Genomic DNA, 14,367 nt, shown 5'->3' on the forward strand with positions numbered 1-14,367 from the left:
GTCTAGAGGTACCATCGAGAGACGGAGATAATTAGGACAACTTTTCTTTTTTCTCGAAAAATAAATCACTGGCATCAGGAGCAAATAATCCCGATAAAAAAAAAGTGCTGACTTTTAAATCGGGGAAAGAATATTCAGGATTTCTAACATACCCGAAGCCATGGCATATATTGTGGTAGCGCTCGCGTTTCTACAGGTATGTCTCATAACGACCAACTAGCTCAAACCAAAGCCTTGCTGGCACAAATTTTAGCCGCAAAAGTAATGAAATATTCAAGCTATAGACAAATGCGATGCGTCTTTTAGCTAAGTGCAACCATCGATTTTCTACTTAGCAACAGTATTGTTGTAGGGCTGCCTGATTCCTTTTCTTAAATAAAGACGAATTGCAAGCCTCTTCCTTCCAATGTAGCATAATACTGATTTGTCTTGCGAAACTCTTGTTCAGTTTATTTTCTTTGGTTTTGGAAGAGAATATTGTGATTGCTTACAGATCCCCTCTGGTGTAGTCTACAGCACTTCTATGGTGGCCCTTCTAAAGAAACGCCGAATACGTATTGCGAATAAGCAAGGAACAATTTCCTTCGTGAGTTATGCTCAGATTTGTCACACTTGGCTATAATTAGCCTGGCCGGTGATACTGTTGTTACTGTATTGTCACCATATATGTCACACGTTTGTTTCGTTTTCAGGGCAGCAATCGAGTTTTAGGCCGAGTGAGGCAGCGCAGCCATGGCGCTTCCAGACTCCAGAGCTTGCTGGCCCGTGGCCATCTCGGCGGCCATCTACGTGTTCGTCGCCATGATGCTGATAAAGTCGGAGTCTGTCATTTACATTGGCTTCATGGAGATGCTGAACATCAATCGTCTGGATGCCTCCTGGCCTCTCACTCTTGCTATCATCATGTCCCAACTAGCAGGTACCAGCAGGGCACTAATCATTATCATGAGCATCGTCGTATAGACCAATGTTTTCTTTTTTTAGAGAGCGACCGGTCCATAACTTCTTCATGGCTAGCGAGTCACATCGGCGGCAGTTTACAGAACACGAAAAAACAACCACGGGTGGCTTTTAAAAAAATAGAACATGCTCACAACTTTTCTTTCATCATATTGGCCTTACATTTAAAACAACAGTGTTTTTAGACAGGAAAGGAGAAATAATCATTTAACGCTCGTGCAGTTCGCTATAATGTTGCTTGTGTGCACGTTCTATTTTTTTGTTAATCTTGATTTACGCTTCTTATTGTATCATATTTTAGTACCTCGCAAGCAGCTGCCACTTTTATTTTTGCGTTAAACATTTCTGCATACTTTCAGAAGCGCGTTGTCTAGTTTGGTCACAGAATTCGCAAGCCGTCACTGGAATCGGTCTAGTGTGTTGAGAGCACAAGCTATTGTTTGGACTTTAGTTCACATCTTTGCTGATATGCTCAAACCCAGCCTGCTAGCTGCAGTGTTATTGAATAGACTGTGTATTTTAAATCCGCGGAAAAGCGGACAATCTAAAAAAAAATAATAATGCGAATTAGACGGGCTTGCACTTCGGTTTTCACTTCGGTTACGGTGTTTGGATACATTGTTCACTGATGGAAGTTGTTCGGATAGCGATAATGGGTTAATGCTCATATATGCGGAATGAGTCATTCTCTACATTCACAGATCCCTGGGAGTCACCATACCACTCCTGATGCAGTGATGCGTCACTGCCCTGAGATGGCAGCTGCTGCCATCAGTGGAGCTTATGAGACTCTGGTTGCACTCCCTAAACTACCTCTCTGTACCAATCATTAATTTAGCTGCCACCTACCACGATGGGTGGTTTGTTGTTGATACCAGGTTTTGTTTTTGTAGAAGGTCCAAAATTTAAAAAAATGGGGTTTTTTAGGCAAAGAGAAGTGTTGGCGGACGTCAAAAAACCGGCGAATCATGTGAAGTAGTTCTAATAGTTAACTATTTAACTAGTACCGGTAAGCACCTGATTGTAAAGAGGTTTGTAGCCAGCCGTTAGCAGTAGACATACCAGTTTTTAGAGTTTCAAAAACGCGAATAACCACTCTGCTGTGGCTCAACTGATTTTGGCTATACAACGCCAACGTAGTACATGCGCTTTCGAAAACAATGCAGGAAGATCAACTCCTACAGGACAAGCAACTAGCCGAAATGTACAAAATTTGTAGACCCAGCACGGCGAAGGTAATCGCGTTAGAGATGTGTGACGCATACGCGCACGCGTACAAGCACACACATTAGGCAGGTTGCCCACAACCCGGTTGGCAGGTGGGCAGCCTACCACAATGCAGGCTTAGGACAAACAAAGTGTGGAATGCCCACTAAAATCGCCAACACACTAAAAAGTAACAAGCCCCATCACTTTTTTTTCTTTTGCATTCGCAGGTCCTTTGTACGGCGTTCTGGGCATGTGGATGTCTGACCGACTCATGCTGGTGTGCGGCGCCCTGCTTTGCGCACTGCCAGTCATGGCGTGCGCGTTGGCCAACAGCCTTGCCCTCGTGGTCTTCCTCTACGGCGTCCTCTACGGTCGGTGTCGATCGATGCACATATGCGACCGGGGGGGGGGGGGGGGGAATAATGGCGACCTTTGTGGTGGTCGTTCCTTCATTCTAAGTAACCTGCATCCTTAATCATTGCAGTCAAAACGGCGTCCTAGATAAAAAAAAACGATCTAAAAGCCACATCAAGCCGGAAGGGCGTTTAGTGGCACGAATATAGATTTGTCTAGGTCTTCTTTAGCGAATATACAGTTAGACAACAATAGCGTACATTCATCGCCGTTAATCAGGTGATATGATTTACTCATTCTGATCATCAGGTCATGTGTTAACTGGACATCGCGTCCTCAAAGCCAGCAAACACGTTCCTTGTCCCACCGCATGGTGAGCTTTGCATTGCGCAGTGGCTGGAGCGACAAAAGGGGCCGAAACTACATGTTGAGTGCGCAACAAGTCCGTGGTACTTTCACTTGAGTGGCTGTTTTGAGCGCGACCTGGTTTAACATCCTTCACCAACAAGCACTCCTATGTTTAAAGAGCGAAAGAATAGAAAGGGTGCGAGCACAGCACCTCTCAAGGAGGTGTAGATCATGTTGGGACTAGTCCAAAATAAATTGGTATGCTTCATTTTTTTTTTATCGTGCGCGGAACTATTGCTTAGCACTTGAGTGGGGTGACGTGATCTATCCCAATAAAGCCGTATGTCGCAGAAGACTCGCCTTCGCAGTCTATCTGACTTTATCGCGCACACAGTGTTAATAATGCAGTATGCTTGATACACGAAAATAGACACCACATTTAGAAATCGGAGGAAAACACAGAACAAAGCTGTTTCTAAAAAAAAGGAAAAGAAGGGTTTTCTTACGATTTATTTGGCTTGAGATAGAGTGTATTTTCTAGCGAACCCCCAACTATCCTTTTGTCTGCTAGCGCACTAGGCTGGCCCATTTCCAGTGCCCCCACCTGATGGCGCTTTCTTACGCAGGCCTGGGCGTGGCGTGCGAAGAGGTGGTTCCCTTCACCGTGGTGGCTCGCCACTTCGTCTCTTACCGCGGCAGCGCCATGGGGCTGCTCTTCGTGGTCACCGCGGTGTCCGGCTTCGTGTCTCCGCTCATCACCGAAGCGCTGCGTCAGGCGCTCGAGTTCCGGCTCGCTCTGCTCGTGCTCGGGGGTCTGCAGCTGCTCATGCTTCTGGGCTGCATATTCGTCGACCGCGTACCGCACCAGGGGAGCGGCAGCGACGACAGCGACCCCCGGGTCGTCGTGGCTCCTCCGGCCACGAGCCGATCCCGAAGGAGCAGCTTCCATACGGCGTCGTTCGCATATTCCTGCTCCAAGGACCTCGTCACGTCTTTCGCTATACCCGAGTGAGCACCGTGCATATCTCCGCCACACTTGTCTCAAGGCGCTTGTACAATTCTGGCTGTAACGGCCTCGATTCAGGTTGATGTGATGCTCTTGGCGTCGTAACACACAACGTCATTCAACGCACCACGCTGATTGGTGAGAACGCCTATAACTGATTGGTCCGAACGCAATGGTGACACCTGTGATGTCATGAGTTACCCTCGCCACCTCCTCATCCTTCCTCCTCTCTGTGAATATATCTCGGACGCCCGCCGTTTATGGATGAATGGATGGAAAAGCGACCGTGTTCGACGCCCGGTCGCACGCGTCACTCGCACCGCGTGGCTGGTTATTGCATCCGGCAACTCCATCATTGTCGTGAAAAGACAGCGCTGCCCGTGGTTACTGAGGCTGTCATTAGCGCTTTGCACTTGTCCAGCTTTCGCTGAAATTTGCATTATCGCAACGCTGAACGCCCGGGCTGTTTTTCCTTTTAATATAGAAAAGCACTCCGGAGCTAGCACGCCAGATTTTCTCGGCACCGCTTTTGCGTTCACACTGTTGAGCTGAAGTGCAATCTGGCTCCAAATTACGACAAAGAGCGTACAACGCCTGTATGGAACCGTATACGCTATAGTCTTGCAGTGCATACTTGGAAGCGCAGCTAGGAGGGTAGCCTATCAATTCTGTCCACGTGAACTTTGAAGCAGGGGAGGACTAAGAGCTTAGCAGTAGTAGGCGAAGAAAAAGCAAGCCCGACAGAATACACGTGCTTTGAAAGCAGCTACGGCAAGAAGCGGAACCCAGGTTTCCAGGGAATGGTGCAGTAATCCGTAACTAATCGCAAGAAAAGTCGGTAGGAATGGAGTTCTGCGGCAGTAACACTCGGCTCTTGGTAGATGTCCTTACAACTTCTTTTCAGCTTGCCGCTCCATGAAAAGCAAATTTCGCGAATAACGGAGGATGACTGAATGAATGAAACTTTGTGGAGTAAGAAATTGTGGGTGCCGTCCTTAATCCATGAACCCTTTGGAGACAGCTGCCTACCTATCTCGTTGCAACGGTGCTTTCTGGTCTTCTAGGTGTGAGCTGGTCAGCATCCCTTCCCACTAATCAATTGCGGAGTTTCTGATAGTCTCAAGTTTCTCGTACTGTGGACATTTCTCTACCATACGACATTAGCGCTCGTCCTGTCTTTTTTTCCTGCTTCTTCGTCCCCGACCTAAGCGTTATTCTTTTTACTTAATAATGAACCACCAAATAGCCCAGCGTTCTGCCTTGACATAATATATATTGGGATATTCCTCACAGAATGAACTTTTCTCAGTAAAATGTGAGATGTATCCTATCCGGACGGCTAAGGTTTAGGTGAGTGTTAATTTGGAGTTTGCGTAACGCTACTTTTTCCTCCTTGGCAAGCTCTTCGTGCAATGCTGTATTAGTTCGGGATATGTGGTTAGTATTTTGTTCCTTTTCTCGTAATCCTCGAATAACACCCCTTCTGCGACGCGGGCGCCGTTGTTGCCTAGGAGAGTCTCATGAGGAGGCGTCGATATTATAGTGAAAAATTCTTCTCAATTCGGAGTCTTGCTGTGGTTTGTTACTGCACTTCCGGCAGCTATTTTGAGTTTTCTGCAGGCGGATTGCGGGTCTGTGAGTCTAATCTGAATATTTGGATCTGCTTTGGCTGTCGCCATCTCTACCTCCTTGGCTTCCACAGCTTTACCCTATTTAAAGGTTACTGACGTTATCATTTCAAATTTATTATTCACCAGTTCCGCGGCAGTGGCCTCTTTATCCTTGTATTCTGCAACCATGAACTTGATTCTTCGTATTGTCGAGATTTTTATTGTTTTTCTGAGCTCCATGAGTTGTCCTTTAGGATTCCGCTCTACTGGCCTCTCCCCTAGCTTTTCCAATACTTTCTTTCAGGTTCGTATTGACGAAGTCTTGTTGATTGGCGCTATAATATCTACCTCCATTTGTTCCGCGTATCCGTTGTGCGTTCCTGGTGCTAATTGCTCCTCGGTAAATATGCCAGCTGTTAGACATAGCGCCTGTTTACATTATTCTGCTGTGAGGACACTAATCTTACCTTTTTCGCTGTCTTTGAGCGCCATGTACGGTACTGTGTACGCGACTCTACTAAAAATAAATGGCTGTATTAGCTTAACCAGACCCTTTCATTCCTTGTTTGCGCGGTTCTGATTTACCGCTAGAAATGCGCAGAACTGCGCCCTCCTAAATTTGCGCGTACCGTTTTCAAAAGACGTTCATGCGCCATTGTAATTTCGCTGCATTCTATTGCGCAGGCCAGCCGGTAGCAGCCAACAGCCGCAGGAATCGGATCCGCTGCTCGCCAAGAGCAGAGCGAATGCCTGCGTCCGGCTCATGCGCCACCTTCGGTCGCTGGCGACCGTCACGTTCGCGCACGTCAGCGCCTCGCGGGCCGTGACCGTTCTCGTGCTCGCCTCCTTCCTGCTGACGGCTGTCGACTTCGGCAAGGACAACGGGCTGCAGGGATACCAGGCTGTGTCCCTGGTCACCGCGATTGCGCTCGGAGACCTGGTGTCGCGCGTCGGCACAGGTCTGCTGCTGGACTTCAAGGTGGGCGTCTTTCATTGCGATTCTTCCCTGCGCGAGAACGCGCGAGGAGAGAGAAAGTGTAAAGGAAAAGCTGGAAGGTTAACTGGAGCAGTTGGCTACTCTACGCTGGGGGAAGGAAAAGCAGACGTCAAAAGAGGAAGAGTAAAGATTAGTTAAGTGAAGGTAGGAATAGCAAAGGTAGGAATGGCAGAGATAGGTAAAGGGAGGAAGAGGAAAGGGAGGGAATATGATTTATGGTTTATGGGGGTTTAACGAACCAAATCGACTCGGACTATGAGGAACGCTGTAGTGAACGGCTCCGGAAATTTCGACCAAATGGGGCTCTTCTACGTGCACTGACATCGCACAGTACATGAGCCTCTAGAATTTCACCTCCATCGAAATTCGACCGCCGCGGCCGGGTTTAAATCCGCGGTTTTCGGGTCAGCAGCCAAGCGCTATAACCATTGAGCCACCGCGACGGGGTAAAGGTAGGAACTGTAAAGATATGATACACTCCTGAAACACTTGCGACAGTCGTAACCTGTCCAGTGAGCGCAACGCCCTGAAAAAGTGGAGCAGTGCTTGGCAAGCCAGTTAGGACTGGCGATTGCTGGAGGTACAGCCCAAGGATTACATTTTCCATTTAGCCGCCGCGGTGGCTGAGTGGTTATGACGCTCGGCTGCTGGCCCGAAAGACGCGGGTTCGATCCCGGCCGCGGCGGTCGAATTTGAATGGAGGCGAAATTCTAGAGGCCCGTGTACTGTGCGATGTCAGTGCACGTTAAAGAACCCCAGGTGGTCGAAATTCCCGGAGCCCTTCACTACGGCGTCCCTCATAGGCTGAGTCGCTTTGGGACGTTAAACCTCCATAAACCAAACCAAACATTTTCCATTAGCAAGCAAAGGACGAGCGGAGAACAGAGGACGAGCTCTCACCTTAGTTCTACCTGCTTGTGAGCGTATTCGCTCGCCCAGTTCCACATTATTGTGTGTGTCGTTGGAGTTGATGACGGTTACGGGAGTAAACTTTTCACGAACCTGCTTTACAGCTTGACTCTGAATGAATGGTGAACACGGAGGCAGCGCCTGACTTTGCTTTCGGAAGTATGTCCAGCTTCGGTCGCATCGCGTGCTTATACAAGGAACTCTGAGTGATATGCTCGATTCCTGGCCGTGGGCATTCATAAGTGTGGAAAGCAATGGCATCTAGTGAGCCAGCTACCTTTCAGGCGTTCACTAAATGGTATTTATTGTTTCCTTTGTTGATATTTATTGCTGCAGTGCATGTGTATAAGTTGGTGAAAAGAATATGAGTGACATACACAGCAGCAGTACGGGCCGTGCATAAGTACAAGTTTTGAGCCTGGTGCAGCTTTATGTTAGACAGCGATTGCAATTTAAGCCGTGTAAAATAAAATACCGAATCGCTTAAAAGAAACCGTAACTCCTGAATTCATGTGACGACATTCAACGCGATTGAATAGCGTACGCTTGATAAGCAAAAAAGTTCATTCTTAGTAACTTTTCTGGCGCAAGAAAGAAAACCAAGTAAGGGTACCTGTCAGAGGAGTTTCTTTCCTGCCGATGGAAGTTTATTGTGAAAAAAAAGTCGTTTTGTCTGCCTAGATGCCCTTAGTCTGATTTGTACATTCTGACCTTGCCGGTATAAAGAAGGCGTCAGGGCGTTCGTATACGCATACACCGGTACGCTACAAACAACTCTCAAAGGTTAAATGAACGAAGAGCAACCGAAGTTCTTTCCTGTTACAGCACGTGCTCTTCTTTTCGTGACAGAAAAATATTAAAATCAAAAGTAGAAAAAAGTGACATTAATCACGCTACTCAGAAGCGTGTTGCTTTGCGTTTCTTTTCAGAATTTTTTTTATGACTGCGTTGCTAATTTGGCGACTGCATGACTTTTTTTCCCCGAAGGAAGATCATGTTTTGGAACGTTATATAGTAGCTTACTTATATAGTAAGCTTTTGAACTCGCATGTGTCATAGTGAGGGGAGATGATGAAATTTACGCAGCCAAAATGAAACGCACTTGAACGATCAGGACGAAAGTTTTTCTAACCTTGTCTCTGATGCATGACAAGGTCGAAGATCTGCTGGCTGTCAGAGTTTTCCACTCGTGCTGTACTTAAAGAAAAATAAACATTTAGTCTCGCCTCACAAATGCAGACTGACAATTCTCGCGTTTCCCACGTGCTCTTGGTGTCTAAGAATAGCTGCCCCTTTCATAAATTTTGTCGCGACTTGAAATTTGAGACACGAGGACGTTGCCGGGTTCTCTGAAAAAGGAGTCGCGTTCCCATCTTGAGCAACGCAAAAGCAAGTTGCCCGAGGCTCGCTTTTCTCGAGGCGGTCCTTGGTGATCCCTTTCCGCGAGGCTCACCTGCGCGCAAGACGTGGCGCAATAGACAAGCAGCATTTTAAACGAGAGCCCCTTCACGTGGGTGGAACTTGCTTACGTTCTTGACTCTGCACAGTGTTGGGTAAGTTGCGACACCTGCCACTCTTTGCTCAACCTTTTTCAAAGTCAGTTTTACATTTTCGGTCAGGTTCTTCGCACGCAGTCGCCTCGAGGATGTATAAAAATAAAGTGTTGTTGACAAGATTCGTTCGTCTCGAGGGAAATCTCGTAAGTCTTGCGGACCACAGCCCCGACTCTAGAGCGTACTTGTCGCGACAAGCTGTAACCCTAGGCAACCTGGGAGCGCGTTGAGCAAGATGCGAATTCAGCGCCCTCTGATGAACGACGCCATAGTTGTGACGAAGGTGCCGTTCAAAGTGAGTTTTGAAGACGTGCTTCAAGTGTGATGGGTACAAGGTTGAGTAGCACTGCCGTTCTGGCCATCGCTTTAGAAGGGCCTGAAATACGTTTTTTCCAAACGGAGGTTGCGCTTGGAACTTGCGGCACGAAAACCGTTGGTCATTAAGAGGTGTCTTAACACGGTGTTAGTGGTACCACACTGTGCATTTTTTTGTTTGTTTGCTGTGTATCATTGTTATATAACACCAACTTTGAGGCTATATCGGAGAAGATGGCAACAGAAAGCGGACTATTGCGCTTGTCATAATAATTGGTTTTGGGGGGAAAGGAAATGGCGCAGTATCTGTCTCATATATCGTTGGATACCTGAACCGCGCCGTAAGGGAAGGGTAAAGGAGGGAGTGAAAAAAGAAAGGAAGAGAGGTGCCGTAGTGGAGGGCGCCGGAATAATTTCGACCACCTAGGGATCTTTAACGTGCACTGACATCGCACAGCACACGGGCGCCTTAGCGTTTTTCCTCCATAAAGACGCAGCCGCCGCGGTCGTGTTCGAGCCCGGGAACTCCGGATCAGTAGTCGAGCGCCCTAACCACTGAGCCACCGCGGCGGGGCATGCTTGTCATATGCCGTTTCTGGCTTTTATGTTATGGGACCTTCGTGTTGATTACTGGTCCAAAAGGTGTTGCGTACTTGTGGCGGGTTTGTAAATTGGGCTCCAATGAAGCCCTGTGAAACTTTCGCTCATTGAGTAACTTATTTATGGTTGGTAAGAGTACCGTCCTGGCGACTGTATAAAGCTAACCTTGCTGAAAAAAAAGTCATTCACCCCTTCATTTTTATTTTAAACGTTGTGGACATCCCCATACCTGTGGTCGTAGCCAGAAAGTGTAGACAAAAGAGTAGTTTTTGGGAGCGGTGAAGTATATCTTGTAGGCTACTGTGGCTTGCTTCCATCAATTATTCCACATATACGGGCGTGTATATATCCGTTGCTACTGCAGACTCAAGGTCATCCTGCTGCTGAGAGGAGCGCAACACCTTGAGAGAGTTTCAAGACAGACAGCAGGCTTTTTTTCTAGCTCCGATATGTTCCTATCGATGACAATGAATGAATGAATAATTAAATAGTTGAAGTTATTTGTATGAAAGAATGAATGAATGAATATCTTCCTATCGATGACTGGGAATGAATGAATAATTAAATAATTGAACAGTTATCTATATGAATGAATGAATGAAGGAATATCTTCCTATCGATGACGGGGAATGAATGAATAGTTAAATAATTGAACAGCTATCAATAAAAATGAATGAATATCTTCCTATCGATGACGGGGACTGGATGAATAATTAAATAATTGAACAACTATCCACATAAATGAATTATTATCAATCAATTAATTTACAATTAATCAATTAATGGCAAAGGCAGTGGTCGGTGCCCGAGTGTGTTGGCGGTGACGCGCACGGTGTCGTCTCTGTGTGGTGCAGCTGCTGGGCGGGGACGCCCTGATGCTGTGGGGCTTCGGCGTCCAAGCTGTGGCGCTGGCCGCCACGGCTCTGGTCAAGCACTACTGGCTGCTCCTCATCAGCTGCTTCCTGGTCGGCGTGTCCGGGGGCGGCCGCATCTTCGCCAGCACCGTCATGCTGTCCGAGCGGGTCGACCAGGACTCGCTCTCTCTCAGTCTGGGCGTCATGAACTTCATCGCGGGCATCGTCTGCCTCGCGCGACCGCCGCTCATCGGTGGGCGAAATTTCGTACGCCGCCGCCGCTTTTCGATGGCAGCAGTCATGGGTGGATTTTATTGCCAGCGTACAGGCCGAAACAAAAGGAAAAGGAAAAAGCAGTTGGCATAAAAGAAGTAATTTATTTATTCGGTTATTGAAATTGAGCATGTCTCATTGGTAATAATCGTCCAGAGGATGACCACACCCACGACTGACGTCTGTAAAAAAAAAATTAAAAACGGTTAGAGGATTTGTGTTGCGAAAGCAAAAAAGCGACGTCAACAGACAGGTGTGAAAGCATTTTTTTTTGCGCTGTAAAATTTCGCGAAAATTGCAATTGAAGAAAAGCTGCGTTCCAAAACAGTACTTGTGAAGGTCCTGTAGAAAAATATATACTCAGCATGGGGTGTACACATGCCATTATCCAGTATTATGTACACATGCCATTATCCCGGAGCCCTTCACTGCGGCGTCTCTCATAGCCTGAGTCGCTTTGGGACGTTAAACTCCAATAAACCTCAACCTAAACCATTATCCTGTATTAATGCGGACGCTCTCGCCCTCCATACATGTATCTATCCATCGCTGTGGGCACTCAGCAACGAGTATTATAATTTTGCCTAATACGTGAGTGTTCTCTAATGCTCAGTAAGCATGAAAACGCTGGGCGGTGCCTTTTGAGAGGGGCCGATTGATACGCGAAAGCGGATAACTATATTTAGCATGATAGTTAAGGTTGATCACCGAAGGAAGGACAAGACTAGGACCAGAACTGCACACACGCAATCGCTGTGTGGAGCATGGAAAGCAAGCATTTCGCTATCGTGCCGAGAAAGTTATGGAGATGTAAGAGGGAACAAACTACAAAGCCACCAGCGAAGAGACCTGTATAAAGGCACAGCAATACATCGGGCCACAGGATAAGAAAATGAGATGCGTGTTTGTGTAGTTACTCAGCCCATATTTCTTGGGGCAGAAACGTGGGGAGATATACAACATGTGGCGCATTGGCCTAAGCCTCGATTAATTATACACCTGCTCTAATCCCTCCTTGCAGGGAAGTCGCTTTATTCAAAATGACGTGCTATTAGAAGTGTCTTTGACGCGGACGTCAACGGATATGCAGGAAGTGTGCTATTTTGTTTCTTTACGGAGCAGTGCAATGCAACATGGTTTCTGAGTCCTGGACATGGGTCAGGCCCAGGGATTCTGACGAGCTGCTCTTTTCAGGCAATTGAGGTCCTTCAATTCAGCACGCTTGAGTCTGTGCTGTGCAGTGATTTCAGTACTCTGAATAGTGATGTTTTGTAAAGCTAAGAATACGTCACCAGACGAACCTTCAGTGCACTCTACATCCAAAAGGAAAGCCACATTTAGTGCTCTGATTTGGGCCGGTGCTTTTTACTGCCAAGATTATATTTCTTAGTCTCATGTCGACACCGCAAAAACGAAGGAAATCTCTCCCGAGTTTTGAGGGGTTTTTCAGGAACTAGACTACTGACAAGTTTTTACTTTCTTTTTAGCATTACGAACTCGTGCATGAAGCGCGTGTTTTTAAACACCCATGAGATGGAACGACCTCACTGAGTGTGTTTGTGAACTTGAGAAATGTTATGGCCGCGAATAATGAGAGCAGGGAGCTTGCAATAAGATCAGATAATAGATTTGTATCTCTATCGGTCAGTACCACGTTTTCACAAAATTTGATCTAGGGTTGATTGCAGATTATTAAAGCCTCTAGTTCTGTGGCTGACAGAATAGAACTTTTCTTTTTTTTTAGTAAGTGCCGTACAGGGCTTACAGAAATGCTTTAGCTAAGAGAATCCGCCGGTAGACTGTTCCTGTTCAGCGGGCGCTCCATGTTGCGGTCCGCACTCCCTTTTCATACCTCTTTTAATTATATTTCGGTCCCCCCCCCCCCCCCTGCCCCCTCCCGGTAGGGTAGTCAATCGGGTTTTGCCTGGTTAGCCTCTTTACTTTCATATGTTTTATTTCTTTTTTCTTAAAGCGTGTGACACCTGAAAGCCTCCACAGCCTAAGGCTTTCAACTGCTGTTTGTCCTGAACCCTAGTAAAACGTTGACCTTTAGAGATTCTCACAACGCCTCTGCATATGCGCAGGTTACGTTCGAGATGTGCTCGGTTCCTACGATCCCCTGTACTTAGCGTTCGCTGTCACCAACACAATTTTCACCATCTCGTGGGCTGTGAGCCTGTTCTGGGAACGTCGGTACTGCGTCAGAGAGCGGAGACGTGGGGATGCTGGCGCAGGTAAGCGCTAATACCGCAGATGTGCACGTCCTTCGTGAGTAGGTGTCAGAAGCACGTTTAACTAGAAGGCAACTCCGTTCACAACTCAGTTAATTGTTTCTGTACAAGTAAGTACCTTAGATTGTAAATGCTTCATTCGACGCTTTCTGTTAGTTTCAAAGTTATTGTAGTTTTATTGTTTGCATAAGAGTTCGGTGGCTCCTTCTAGCGGCGCTCGTGTTCTTTAATGCTATCAGTTATGCAGTTGTGTATAGACAGCGCTTCTCTTTGCGAGTTGAGGGGCTCTTATGCTAATAACGTAGGCTTGTGTTTTATGTCCGAACATATTGTCACATCTCTGAGTATCCAAATATGAGAAAACGGCTAAAACCTTATACGCTATATTTACTACTTTATTAGGATCACCTGTTTTACGGGTCTTCTACTTGTATCTCTGCAGCTCAATGTCTTTCTCCCGTGTTACTGTTTTACAATTAAACAAGAGAAAAAGAGACCTCCTCGCATTCTTAAATCCGCTCATTTTGCTACTAACGTGTTTCGAAGGGCTGTGTGACGTGCTCGAGATTATTGCCAAAGCAGAGGTAGGAAGTGATGCAAGTTTATTCTTTAAAGCAACGACATATGAGGCCTGTATGACTGCCGGTAAATGCGCTAAACGAGTGCTTATGCAACATTTTTTATTTTGAATTTCTTCCAGAGCAAGAGGTACCCGACGTTCGAGATTAAAAGCCAGTGGAAGCCTACGATATTTCATGTGATATAGAAGACTCTTCTCTAGCTTTTAGATGCTCATCTTTTTTGAGCCAACTCATTAAAAATATTAACTTATTTTAAGAATGGTCGCAGAGTACGTTTTGCTTTGTAGCACTAAATGTCTTACTGTATCTTATATCTAGCGTTAAAGCATATTTTTGACTATCTCGTGTTATGCAACGTTTGTACAAGAGAAAAATACTTACATCAATTGTGCCAGTTGCTCTTGAATCTTTGTTTTATTCTTCATGTCGAAGCTCGTATACTCTTACGCTTGGACATTTCGCGCATTCAGTAGTGCTGACGCTGGCGGTGAGCATATTATTTTTATTTTCTGAATTTCACTGCTATCTTTACCAGCTAGCCGAACCTCCTTGCTAATGCGAATTACT

The 14,367-nt window shown here is 46.4% G+C and overlaps 1 protein-coding gene across 1 annotated transcript; it reads left to right on the top strand.

Annotated features, from left to right (window-relative positions):
* Nucleotides 1–692: 692 nt before the first annotated feature.
* Nucleotides 693–14,054, top strand: LOC144126001 (monocarboxylate transporter 13-like). Its single transcript, XM_077659863.1, has 7 exons — nt 693–919; nt 2,397–2,540; nt 3,498–3,879; nt 6,172–6,466; nt 10,716–10,968; nt 13,073–13,222; nt 13,920–14,054. Exons 1-7 carry the CDS (start codon nt 733–735, stop codon nt 13,946–13,948), a joined length of 1,440 nt encoding a protein of 479 aa, XP_077515989.1. The 5' UTR covers nt 693–732; the 3' UTR covers nt 13,949–14,054.
* The last annotated feature ends 313 nt before the right edge of the window (nt 14,055–14,367 follow it).

Source organism: Amblyomma americanum, chromosome 3, assembly GCF_052857255.1.
Source record: "Amblyomma americanum isolate KBUSLIRL-KWMA chromosome 3, ASM5285725v1, whole genome shotgun sequence".
In the NCBI taxonomy this organism is placed as follows: domain Eukaryota; kingdom Metazoa; phylum Arthropoda; class Arachnida; order Ixodida; family Ixodidae; genus Amblyomma; species Amblyomma americanum.